Source organism: Suncus etruscus, chromosome 20 (assembly GCF_024139225.1).
Source record: "Suncus etruscus isolate mSunEtr1 chromosome 20, mSunEtr1.pri.cur, whole genome shotgun sequence".
NCBI lineage: Eukaryota > Metazoa > Chordata > Mammalia > Eulipotyphla > Soricidae > Suncus > Suncus etruscus.
Genome location: NC_064867.1, coordinates 8,719,033 through 8,733,113, shown reverse-complemented (window position 1 = coordinate 8,733,113; position 14,081 = coordinate 8,719,033). Strand labels below are relative to the sequence as shown.

At 35.9% G+C, this 14,081-nt stretch overlaps 1 protein-coding gene across 1 annotated transcript in view; it reads left to right on the top strand.

Moving 5' to 3' along the window:
* STT3B (STT3 oligosaccharyltransferase complex catalytic subunit B) overlaps positions 1–14,081 on the top strand; it is a 77,395-nt gene that overhangs the window by 49,504 nt on the left and 13,810 nt on the right. The window contains exons 6-10 of the mRNA XM_049766395.1: positions 4,312–4,410; positions 7,251–7,397; positions 8,454–8,502; positions 9,912–10,066; positions 12,940–13,151. Coding sequence (XP_049622352.1) covers positions 4,312–4,410; positions 7,251–7,397; positions 8,454–8,502; positions 9,912–10,066; positions 12,940–13,151 — 662 coding nt within the window. The remainder of the gene's footprint in view (positions 1–4,311; positions 4,411–7,250; positions 7,398–8,453; positions 8,503–9,911; positions 10,067–12,939; positions 13,152–14,081) is intronic.

The window sequence follows — 14,081 nt, the reverse complement described above, 5'->3', positions numbered from 1 at the left end:
TTAGGTTGTAGAGCTTTGATCACACCTATTTTCACATCTTTTATGGATTTGGGACCAAGTCTTCCAATAAGTGTTATAAAATACTTTGCTTTATTAATATAATATGTACATGATGAGTATAGAATTCTTGCATCCATCAGGTTGTGAACTGTATATGGTAGATTAAAAAACAACGAAGGCAGGATTCCTAGCACCATATATCAGTCACCAGGTGTTTGGTCTAGAACAGTGGTCGGCAAGGCGTGGCTAGCGAGCCACATGCAGCTCTTCTGTCTGCCCGGCGGCCGCTCCAGGAGTCAGGACTCTGCTCCTAGTGGCTCTCAAAATAAATTTCAATCGTGGTTTTGGCGAGATTAGGCTCAGTTGAAAAAAAAAAGGTTGCCCACCACTGGTAGTATAACATCTGAGCACAGAGGTGGGAATAAGTCTTGAGAACCACTGGGAATGTCCCCTGTTACCCCCCCCCCCAAATGTGAAGAATGGGCAATTTTGAAAATACTGTCGATGTTTGAACTGAATATTCCACTAATTTTTCTATTTTATTAGATCTGTTGTTGAATATATGTATCGACCTGAAAACTAGGTCACCATTTAGTGCATTTTGTAATACTGGGGAACTTGAGATCAGTAAGAATTAGGAGTCATTAGTTGTCACTGGAATTGTAGAATTTGTTTTATCCTCTGGTGAAAATATTTATTGAAGGTATGCAGAGCCTTAAACTTGCGAATTGCCAAAAAAAAAAAAATCCTTAAATAATTTGAGGGATGAGGTGGGTTTTCTTGGCTTTTTTTTTTTTTTTTTTTTTTTTTTTTTTTTTTTTTGTTTTTTTTGGGCCACACCCGTTTGATGCTCAGGGGTTACTCCTGGCTATGTGCTCAGAAATCGCCCCTGGCTTGGGGGGACCATATGGGACGCCGGGGGATTGAACCGTGGTCCTTCCTTGGCTAGCGCTTGCAAGGCAGACACCTTACCTCCAGCGCCACCTACCCGGCCCCCTTCTTGGCTTTTTTACCTGTGGGGTTTTCCCCTAATTTGGAGGAATTTCAGACTTTAGGGATTATGACTTTTCAGAATTTGGGATTACAGCATTCAAGATTATTTCAGAATTGTGATGAGAATAGAAATAAGGTATGGAGTTAAGTCCAGTGGTATTATTAATATAATAATACTAATAATAATGTTTTAATGTTTTATTTTTTGCCTGTATTACATATATTATTGTCAAGCAACTCTGTTTTTTTTTTGGGGGGGGGGGTCACATCCAGCAGCACTCAGGGATTACTCCTGGCTCTGCGCTTCAAAATCACTCCTGGCAGGCTCAGGGGACCATATGGGATGCCGGGATTCGAACCACCATCCTTCTGCATGAAAGGCAAATGCTCTACCTCCATGCTATCTCTCAGGCCCCGCAACTCTGATTTTTAATAAAAATTGTTACTTACATATTTAAAGTTTTAGCTAAAACATATATATATTTTCCCTGTGCAGATATCTCAAAATCAGTGATCAAAATATATATAAAAAATATATGGGAGTCACAAACTTGTTCTCTCTTTAGGGGGGCCAGGGGAAGGCCACACCTGGTAATGCTCAGGTTACTCCTGGCTGGTTCTCGAGAACCATATGGGATGCTGAGGTTCAAACTCAGGCTGGTTGTGTGCAAGGCAAAGACAGGCCTTACTCTCTGTGCTATCACTCCTGCCCTCAACAAGATCTATTCTTGTTACCTTTATAGTGTGTGTATCTATATCTCATATTATCAGCTTTTTAATCATTGTATATAAGTTAGGTATAAATGAGACTAACATGGTTATTGTTGAAACCACCTTGTCTTTTAGTTTAGCTTTATTTTTATATTAGCTTGTGTTTATAGAACAATACAAATTAAATTCCCTACAGGCATCTGTTGCCTGAGACTGGGTTTCTTTTTCTTGAAATTAAAACTTGAGCTCTAGTGCATATGTTTCTATGAAAAGTTTTCTTTACTGATGACAAATGTTTCTGGAAAGTTACATTAAAATGCTGAAATGGGAAATTAAGCTAACACATTAATTTGTGCAGATCTCTAAGAAGACACCTCATCTATAATTTTCCAACTGGCGATTGCTGAGTGTTTTACAATGCCATGCACAGTAAATTCCCACTTGGAAAATATGAATATGAATGTGTCTATGTGTGCCCACCTTGCCTTATATTTTGTTTCTGGAACATGTGACTGAGAGTGAAGTAAATGGACTTTGACTTCTTAGTGAAGCTTTTGTTTTTGTGTAAAAAGGCATTTACCTTTGCAATAAAGAAAAAATTAATAAGCCATAGAGACCAATACAAATTTGCATTTTGGGGGATGTAGAATGAAGAAGTAGAGAGTAACTGTTTAAAGAGTAAGAGATTTTCTTTGGGGGTAATGAAATGTGTTATGACTAAAGAGGTGGTGGTTGCACTACATTATGAATGTACTGAGTTTTCCTGCATTGCTTAAAAATGTTTACATGTGAAGTCTTCTCAATTTCTTCAAGGCTTTACTTTTTCATTCAGCTTGTATCATCTAGAAGATTTAATTTTAAGAATATAAATTCTTAGATGATGTTAAACTATTCAGTATTTTTATTTAAGAAAATGAAATCAGAGTCAAATGTCATGGAATTTGGACATAGTGAACTTTAATTGTTTTGGTTTTGTTTTTGGGTCATACCGGGCAGCGCTCAGGGGTTACTCCTGGCTCTATGCTCAGAAATTGCTCCTGGCAGGCTCGGGGGACCATATGGAATGCCGGGATTCAAGCCACCGCCCTTCCGAATGCCAGGCTGCCTTACCTCCATGCTATCTCTCCAGCCCAGTGAACTTTAATTGTAATAATACAAAATCCATGAATTATGTAAGCTTACCAGGCCTGACTTCTAGTTATGCCTTTCTTTAGTCTAGTTATGCCTTCCTTTAGTTTGAGGGGCTGGATTTCTCTGTTCCACTTGTCTTACTTGCAAGGCAAGAGCCTTACCTCCTCTACTATTTCCCTGGAATTTTCGTGTCTTTTTTTTTTTTTTTTTTAACAAATAGTTGGCACTTTATTTACCAATAGCTAAATTTTGACTTTTATAAAATGAAGTAAATAAGTTTTATAAATGAGATAATTTTCACATTGACTTTAGATGAGTTTTATCCATTTTTTTTTTCTTTTTTCTTTTTTTTTTTTTTTGTTTTTTGTTTTTTGGTTTTGGTTTTGATTTTGGTTTTTGGGCATACACAGTGATGCTTAGAGTCCTAGCTATGCACTCAGAAATTGCACCTGGCTTGGGGGACCATATGGGACGCTGCCTAGGATCGAACCTGGCTGCGTGCAAGGCAAGCACCCTACCACCATGCTATCACTATGGCCCCCATCCATTTCAAATTTTTAACACATTGACTTGAGTATACTACCAATGACACACTTACTATGGTTTAATTAACACAAATTGCAATGCCACATTAAAAGTATTAATGACAATGGTTCCAAATACTTAATCTAAATCTTGTCCAACTGTAAAACATCTGTTGCAATAATTATAACTTGCCCATAGGTTGTTTTGCTGAACTGTTATAAGACAAGATATCCACCTTAGTATATGCAAGGCCACAAGAAATAAGACTTCCTTGTTATAATATGTATTTGATAAATACTGTTATGGCTCAATTTCTATGTTGTTACTGCCTTTTTTTTATTTTTAATCACAGAAAACTTAGTTGACAGGCAGGGTTATTTTTTCAAACTGGTAAGTACTATACAGAGTATTATGAAATTATAAACAGCTTGAAATAATTGTTACTGAGACAATAGCAGCCTCAGGTATGGTGATATTTATTAGGTCATACATGTATGGAATAATGCCGATAAGAATAACAGTTGTTAATTTTATATATAATAATAGCTTTTGAATCAAGTTAGTATTTAAATTGTGTACCAGATGTAATTTTGATGATTTGTATCTGATTATTTATGATTTATAAGGGAATCATTTTACATTTCTTTTTTTTTTTTTTTTTTTTTTTTTTGGTTTTTGGGTCACACCCGTTTGACGCTCAGGGGTTACTCCTGGCTATGTGCTCAGAAATCGCCCCTGGCTTGGGGGGACCATATGGGACGCCGGGGGATCGAACCTCGGTCCTTCCGTGGCTAGCGCTTGCAAGGCAGACACCTTACCTCCAGCGCCACCTACCCGGCCCCTCATTTTACATTTCTATTCTTAAAATATTTCAGTTTTACATATACATTTGTGGTTGAGATACTTAATGATAGTAATAAACTATTCTTATTTCCCATTTTGTCTCTATAGCATATAGTACTTTCTACATTGTGGGTTTAATACTATCCATGCAGATACCCTTTGTTGGGTTCCAGCCTATCAGAACAAGTGAACATATGGCAGCTGCAGGTATGAAAACGTATCTTCTTTCCTTCTTCCCTCCCTCCCTCCATGTTTGTTTGTTTTTTTAATACTGTGTGTTTATGTGTGCATGAGAGAGAGACGACAGAAAGACTATGGTTGATTAATCATTAAAGAGGTCTTTTGGTACCAGACAGTAAGTATAGCAAGGAAGGTGCTTGCCTTACATGTGTTAAGTTCTAACCTCATATCTACTAGATCTCTTACTTTTTTTTTTTATATCTCAGTGTCCCTATTGTTACTTGGGTAACATTTTCTAAGTTCTAGCATATACTAGTTTTGTAAATGTTGGATTCTCTGATACCCTTCAGGAACATAGTGTGGCCCAACAGCACTTCACACCCCAAATAAGTAGTTTTAGTTACTCATTTTACCATATCCTAAAGCAGTGGTCCTCAAACTATGGCCCGCAGGCCACATATTGTATTTGTATCTGTTTTGTTTCTTCATTGCAAAATAAGATATATGCAGTGTGCATAAGAATTCATTCATAAGTTTTGTTTTTACTATAGTCAGACCCTCCCATGGTCTGAGGGACAGTGAACTGACCCCCTGTTGAAAAAGTTTGAGGACCCCTGTCCTAAAGCTTTATTAATATAAAATATAAATATTACAGTTTTATTGAGATATTCTAATAGTATAATCTCAACCATTACTATTTTGTAAAAGCAAAATATTTTTCACAGTCCATGTTATTTGTGAACGTTGAATTATATTTACGTGTGTAAACAAATATTAAATAATCTTTACCACCAATTTTTATTTTCAACAAACATCAATGGAAGATTTAAATTTTTTTTGGCCACACCCGGTGATGCTCAGAGGTTACTCTTGGCTATGTGCTCAGAAATCACTCCTGGCTTGGGGGGTCTAATGGGACGCTGGAGGATCGAACCGAGGTTCATCCTAGACTAGCACAAGCAAGGCAGACACCTTGCAGCTTGCGCCACCACTCTGGCCCCAGAAGATTTAATTTTTATGGCCCTTAATTCTCACAAAAACCTTTTATCTACTATCTGGGGTTAATGGCTTTTGTATTATTTTCTGACTATAGACATAATTTCATTCCATATAAGGAATGTATTTCGCTATTAATATTCTGGATTATAATTAAGGTAATGGGAATTTGGTAAATAAAACTTAATCAGATTCATTGGCCTATAGGAAGTATATCAGTGTTTTCTTGGAATATTTAACTATCAGAAATGATGTTTTGATAACATTTAACATTCTCAGTGTGACTTCTAAAATTTCTCTTCCCTCTCCCAAAACTTAAAACCCAACATTTCTGTTACATGTACTGTAAAATTTGTGAAATATATTTACTTTCATTTCTAACTTGATGGTATCCATTTATCAAGTAATTTGAGAACACTTGTTGGAGTATAAAATCATGTATAAAATTGTTTCTTTTTAAATATCACATAACTATGTCTAAGTAGATACATTGTTAGCTAACTAGGCAGTTACTACGTTTTCTAAAATGAGAATATTTGAATATTTGCTTATCTACTTAGACAATCTAAACTTTAAAAAAAATTCTTAATCCCATTTTGTAAGAGTAATAAATGATCCAGATAAGATGTTTTATACCTTTATGTTGCTTTGTGAGCCATTTGATAACTGTTTTACTTTTGCTACTTCATATAGACATTCATCCTTATATTTACTAATCTATAATCTTAAATATGAATATTAAGTCACAATCTATCATCATAATTATTAATAGTAATCATATGCCAGGATATTTTTTTGAGAAAGGAAAGACATTTATTTCCTTCAGGTTTCTGCAAGTCTTTCCTATAATGTAAAACCACTCCCTCAAGCTAAATCAATTAATCATGTTCACTGAGTGCCTGTGGGCTTGGTTTGTCTGTTTGATTTTATAGAATGGCACCCTTGTATGTCAGGATTTTTATAATACCTAATAGTCATTTTCAGCTATAGTAAATCTTAATTTTTAATGGGTTTTCTGATATTTTTACCTATAAAATATGAATCACTAAAATATTTAAATTTCTTTTCAAGTGCTAAATATATTCCAGTTATTGAAGTGGGATTTTTCTCTGGTCCATGTATGGGATCATCTCATCATTTCATTAAAAATGTATAACAGGAGTCAAAGAGAGAGTGTAGTGGGTAGTGCGCTTTCTTTGCATGCAGTCAACTTGGATTAAGTCCCCAACATTCCATATGGTCCTCCAGGATCTGTAAGAAGTGACTGCTAAGCACACAACAAAATAGTCCCTGAGCCCACCAGATATGGTCCCTCAAAACAAAAAGAAAATGTAAACCATGCCAGAGATCTAGTACCGTGGTTAAGGAGTTTGCTTTTCGCACATAGATTGGGTTTAGTTCCTGGCTCCAAGCCTCACCAAGTGTAAGCCTGGAGCATAGAGCCGGGGGTGAGTTCCCATACAAATAAAACAACCCAACAGATTGGGTGTGGAGAGACACAGATCAGGGATGTATGCCTACCATACCTCTGAACTTGGGAAAAATTTCAGGTAAGTCCCGAGAGAGAAAAAACAAACTGCAAAAACAAACAACAAATACGCATACGTACCAGGTTGTATGCTATCAGTTATATAATTGTGTTTGATAATGACACTTGTAAATTTTATGTTTTTAATTTGCTGGGTACATAAATTGCCAAATTTGAAAAATGTATGATTTGCCAAACATGGCTGTCTCTTAGCAAAGGGAATTTTGTTAACATTTTGAAGTGAATGATGCAGGGTATTCTGTGCAGTTTTTTTGTTAATTGTCTTTTCTGTATGGGCTTAGGAACATACTTTGTTAACTTTCTGTATTCTTTCTTTAATTAGGTGTCTTTGCATTGCTGCAAGCTTATGCTTTCTTACAGTATCTGAGAGACCGATTAACAAAACAAGAATTTCAGACCCTTTTCTTCTTGGGTGTATCACTAGCTGCAGGTGTTGTATTTCTTAGTGTCATCTATTTGACATATACAGGTAGGTGTTATCAGTGGTAGAATGTGAATCTTGTCTCTAGATTGTTATTAGAAAGGGTAATACTTTTAAATTTTTCACATATACCAATAAAGACAGATTAAATATTGTGTGTTCTGTTCTTTAGGAAAACTGTAAAAATAACAGAGGTTCTAAAATCATAAGAAGTTTTTATTTTTAAATGTCTTTTTGCTTTTAATAAAGCCATTTCCAGGCATCTTTTGATGGATGAATTGGTTCAAGACATAGTAAAACCTGATTGCTTGCTCTCATAGGAAGATATATAATCTTCCTTCTATTTTCACAGTTACCAAATCTGCTTCAGTCTGCTTGTAGATTCTGTCACATTTTAATTACCTCTATTCCCTAGCATCAGTGAAATTCTTGGTCAGTTTTATGTACTAGTCTAGATCATAAAATCATGAGCAATTAAACAGGAGTAAAATCTCAATTTCTTATTCTGAAGAGATCACTTAAGCACTTCTGCCTTCTAAAAGTTACCCAGTACTGGAGCAGGAGAGACACCTAAAGAGCTGAGCACCTCTAGCTAGGATCCAAGAGGCACTCCACCCCAAAAGAAAGGTGATTCAGTGCTATATAAAAAAAAAATCTTCATTTTAGTAGTCAACTAAAATTCTGAGAATTGGAGTATTTTCTAGAATTTTACCAACCTATGTTTTTCTGGAAATATAATCTTCAATGGATATTTGTTTTTTATCTGATCTGATGGCCTTATTTTATCTAGATTGCCAGCTCTATGAAATATGTTAGCATGAAAATTTTTTAATTATAATTAATCAGTAAACACAGAATGAATAAAACAAAAGCCAACAACAATGCTGGGGAGAAGCTCAAGTGGTGAGAGAACATGCCTAACATGCACATGTCTCGAGTTTGATCTCCAACTCTGCGTTCACCATCCACCAGTGTTGGCTGGGAATAGCCCAGATGGTCACAATACAACCAGGATAGCTGTGATGACTCCAAGCACTGCTGGGAATGACCTTCCTAAAATAACAACAAAACAGCATTAATTTCTTCTTTGTTTTTCCTTCTAAGGTTACATTGCACCATGGAGTGGCAGGTTTTATTCATTGTGGGATACTGGGTAAGTTGTTCACACCTCATACCTACCCCACTTCTTTTCATTTATTTTTGTTTGTTAGTATCTCTATTGCTAGTGTAGATAGTGATAGATCCCTTGTATTTTATCTTTATCACATATCTCTTTAGAATGCATCTTTAGTATGAAACAAATGACATTTCTGTTCTATGTGAACAATTCTGCTGTGTGAGCAGTTCTCTAGTCTCCTTAATTTAGTGTCTTCTGTATAGACATTTAAGGTAACATTTGTGTAATAATTGATTTGGTTTTATAGAAGTATTCAAAATGTTCATCATTTAGTAATATTTAACACGTAAACTATAATTTGGAAGAAATGTTTATGATCTATTTAAACATTAAGAATATTAGGTGTGTTTTCATGAATCATACAAAATTTTTATTTTAAATTAAACAACTAGTTCAGGGAGCAAAGAGTTACATAGGACAGATACTTAGCATGTGTGAAACTACACTATTTGTGCCCCAAAGATACCATCAGGAATAGCTTATCTACCACCACCACCACCATCATTCCAGTCCCCTTAAACACATTTAATAAGACAACATCCATGAAGCTTTTTGGCTCTAATTTTTTTTTTAACAGGTAAAATAATTTTATTTAGAGAAATTGGTCAGGGAGGGAGATTCAACAAAGAACTGGGCTTCAGAGAAAGCCTCTAATAAGTTTTTCAAGATACAGGGATATGTTTTATGATGTTGACTTAATGACTCTGCCCTCTTCTTGCTGTTTTACCTTTATTACTCCAGCATAGTTTAGCAGTCTATCAAACATCATTGAATGGGCCTCCCTTTTATGTGATAACTCAAATGTTATGTCCATGTCTAATGTAGGGAATAGCAAATTATGCAAGATTGACTAGCTTTAGGTCAGTGGAAAATTTGAAGAAAACCCACAGAGCAGACCCTTGTTCCAGTTAGGTTAAATTGCTATATTAAATTTTATTACTTTGGAATTTTAGAAATAAATTTTTTTCCCTCTCCTTCCTCCATACCATGCCCTTGTTAAGATTCGTATTTTGGCAATATGGTATCTTCTTGGATTAGGTACTTGATAGTATTAAGTATAAAAGGTAGTAAAATTCATATCTGCAAGTATAGTAGATTAGATGCCAGGGTAAATTACAGTATAAATTCTTATTTGAACACCAGGTTTGTATTACAAGTTAGAGCTAATAATGATTTTGAATAATTCTTCCAAATTCAAGAAGGCATATTGATTTTAATTATATCAATGTAGACCAGATTTATTTCTAGTATAGTAAGTAATATTGTAGTACTTTGTAAACAAGGACTAGTGAGTAGGAACCAAACTATATTGTATAATCTAAAGGAATTTTTATCTAAAGAAAACTCATGCTTTACTTAATTTTTAATAACTTTTTTAATACCAGGTATGCAAAAATACACATTCCAATTATTGCATCAGTTTCCGAGCATCAACCCACAACTTGGGTGTCTTTCTTCTTTGATCTACATATTCTTGTGTGTACATTCCCAGCAGGCCTATGGTTCTGCATTAAAAATATCAACGATGAAAGAGTATTTGGTAAGATTTTTTTTATAAATGCTTTGATTTGGAACATTTGTTTGTTTTAGTTATTATGATTAATTCCAGTTTAAACTTTATTATTTGGCCTGACTTTTAAACAAAATTTTTACTTACCCAAGAAAAAAATACCTGTAAATTTGAATCATATATTCTTAGTAGTTAACTTTAAATTTAGGATTAGTGGGGCCGGAGAGATAGCATGGAGGTAAGGCATTTGCCTTTCATGCAGGAGGTCATCGGTTCGAATCCCGGCGTCCCATATGGTCCCCTGTGCCTGCCAGGAGCAATTTCTGAGCCTGGAGCCAGGAATAACCCCTGAGCTCTGCCGGGTGTGACCCAAAAAAAACAAAAACAAAAAAAAAAAATTAGGATTAGTATATACATTTTCCATTCTGTTTCTTGTTGTTTCTGAAACGTTAATGTTATTTTCCATGACTGAGAATTTGAAATGTTAACTGCTGACTCTATTATCTCGACTTCACTTTATAACTAGAACTTTGTAGGACCATCAGTTGTCCAAATTGCAGTAGATAGAGCATTTTGTCACAGATAAAATACCCTTTAAGCACACACCATTTTCACCAATAGATTCCTAATGTATATTACTAAATAACAAGAGGACAAGTCTATGAGTGCCACTGAAATCATTACTTCAGAAAATTCAGAAATCACTACTTATTTGTAAAAGATAAAAACAAGTGTTTGCTTCTAACTAAAGAATAATAGCCATTTGCCTCTAGTATATTTAGAATGATGGCCTAGAAAAAGGCCCTTATACTGCCTAACTCATGGCTCAGAAATAATCAGCCATATATATGTATGTAAGAAAAATATGTCTGTATCTATCAAAGATCTTGTTTAAGAGCTCACATCACAAAGCTAGGAGTTAGAGTACAACCGTTGGTTGATATGCTGCCTATGACCAACTTTGGTTTGATCACAGGTTTAGCTTCAGTGATTGGCAGCTCATGCGGAGTTGCATGTGCTGAGATCCATGTTTGATACTCCAGCACAACATTGTTAGCTGGTATCTCTGGGATGGCCCAGACAATAGAGAGCCTATACAATTCCACAGCTTCAGGCTCTAAAGATTGAACTAGCTTCCTGGCTTAGGTGGCTTATTATTGTTGGGCCTTCTATCTTAATTCTGTAAGTCCTTCTTAGGAGACACCAAAGTAAAAAAACTTTTTAAATAAGGGGCCGGGCGGTGGCGCTAAAGGTAAGGTGCGCCTGCCTTGCCTGCGGTAGCCTTGGACGGACCACGGTTCGATCCCCCGGTGTCCCATATGGTCCCCCAAGCCAGGAGCAACTTCTGAGCGCATAGCCAGGAGTAACCCCTGAGCGTTACCGGGTGTGGCCCAAAAACCAAAAAAAAAAAAAAATATATATATACATCATGATTTTTCCCCATAATAACCATTAATTAGAGTTCCAAAAGATTATCAGCTATAAGTAGATTTTGATGTGTTTGTATAATAGACCATAAGATCATACTTGATGGAACCAAAGCAATGCTACAAAAGAAAACATTCTTGTATGATTTCATTTTAAAATGTTTAAGAAGGGGCCAGAGAGATAGCATGGAGGTTAGACATTTGCCTTGCATGTAGAAGGACAATGGTTTGAATCCCGGCATCCCATATGGTCCCCTGAGCCTGCTGGGGGCGATTTCTGAGCATAGAGCCAGGCATAGCCCCTGAGCGCTGCTGGGTGTGACCCAAAAATCAAAGGAAAAAAGAAAGAAAATAAATAAATAAATAAATAAAATGTTTAAGAAAAACTAAAGGCCAGAATGATATACAGGGGCTAAGATACTTGCTTGCCTTACATGCCAATCCTAGTTTAATTCCTCAGCACCCCTAGTATGACCCAAAACTCAAATCAAAAAGAAAGAAAAAAATTAATGTTTAAGATGAGTTAAAATAGTTTTGAAAAGTATTACAGGGAAGGGGGCCCAGAGTGATAACACAATGGGTAGGGTGTCTGCCTTGTACATGACCAACTCAGGTTTGATCCCTGGCATCCCATATGGTCACCCAAACTTGCCAGGGGTATAACCCCTGAGTACGGCCTGATGTGGCCCAAAAGAAACAGACAAAAAAAAATCACCGATTTTTATAGTAAGGATAATTGTTGACTGAAAAGAGGTATTCCCTTCTGAGGAGGTATAAAAATGTATTTGATCTAAGTGCTTAACTGTACAATTGCCTATGTATATAAAAAATCATTGTTATACAACTAAAAATATGGCATGTCTTTGTTTTATTCACAAAAGTAATAATAGGTCAAATGAGATAGAAGCTCAACTAACTTACAGGCTGTAAATCCCTATAGTTTTCATCCAGAAAAAGCATAGAGTGTCTATGAGTTAGCACATTATCCAGAAGACTTTGGCTATTAGAAATTGCTTTTGTTTGTTGGCTTCTTGGCAGTTATTTTGAAAGTTCCTTCTTTGGTTTTTCAAGTTAGATCTGTTTCATGCCATTCTTTAAAGTAACCTTTATGTCAGATATCAGCACTGGCTTTGTATCGATTTTCTCATATGCGTACTATGAATTATAGTATAATTCACCATATAATATTTATGTTATTTATGGATTTTCAAATAAGTTATATTGATAATAGTGAATTCCCTCATTCCTCTTAATAACTGCAATTAAATTTGAATCAATACGTTTTCCTCAATTGTTGATGTGTAGTGCTTAGTCAACACTAGAGTTTCTAGAAAGAACTATTATCAATTTAAATATAACTAACATTTATGAGACATCTATTTTTAGATACATTTTTATAATATTGCAAATTTATTTCCGTTTTCTGAGAACATTGTCTTTGTCGTGGAAGTGTTAAGAGATAGCTTGTTTTTACAGTTGCTCTGTATGCCATCAGTGCTGTCTACTTTGCTGGAGTGATGGTGCGGCTGATGTTGACTTTAACGCCAGTCGTCTGTATGCTCTCTGCAATTGCCTTCTCAAATGTTTTTGAGCACTATTTGGGGGATGACCTGAAAAGGGAAAACCCACCTGTGGAGGACAGCAGTGATGAGGATGACAAAAGAAACCCTGGAAATCTGTATGATAAGGTGGGAAATCTAAAGTAAGGCCTTTAAAATTTTCTATGTGATTAATTTTTTTCACTACATCGAGAATTGTACAGATCAAGACATTTGATTAATAAGAACTAAGGCAGGGCCGGATCATTGACGCAAGTAGTGGGGCATTTGCCTTTCATGCAACTACCCTAGGACAGATTGTGGTTTGAGCCCCTGGCGTCCCATATTGTCCCCAAGCCAGAAGAGATTCTGAGCGTATAGCCAGGAGTTAACCCCTGAGCATCACTGGGTGTGGCCCCAAAACCAAACAAACAAACAAAAAAGAACTAAGGCAACTGATGTTTTTGGTTGGTCTCTATTGTTTGCTTCAATGCTTGAATCCTTGTCTCTTATTTTACTGGGATTTTATGTAGAATAGGAATGTAACTTAAGTGATAGAGGAAATACCCTAGGTGTATTTACTTCATGGTACCACTTGCAACTTTATCTTCTCTCCCCCCATCTACTCCCAGTACTTCTGGGTATGGCCCCTACAACAGTAGAGAATCAATACATTAAAGCATAATAATCTGAAATAATATACACAATGCTTATCTAAAGATTTTTTTAAAGTTTAATATTTGGTTGATTGAATTATAAAATAAAGGGGGATAAAGTTGAGGTTTTTTTTGGTTTGCTTTTGGCATGGGACTGGCTTTCAGATCACTCCCAGAGGTGGTTGGGGTACTGAGGATGGAACCCATTGGTCCTGCATATAAAACATGTCCTTCAGCCCTTTGAAATATCTCCTTAGGCCCAAACCAGTATATAAAAGTACAAAATCCCCAAAGTCAAGAGATAGCTCAGAGGACTGGGCTCAGATTGAAAGTAGAGGCTTTACTAACTACATGATCCCCTCAGCACCTCCAGGAGTAACTGTGAAGCACTGAGTTTGACCTGCCTCCTCCTAAAAGACATTCT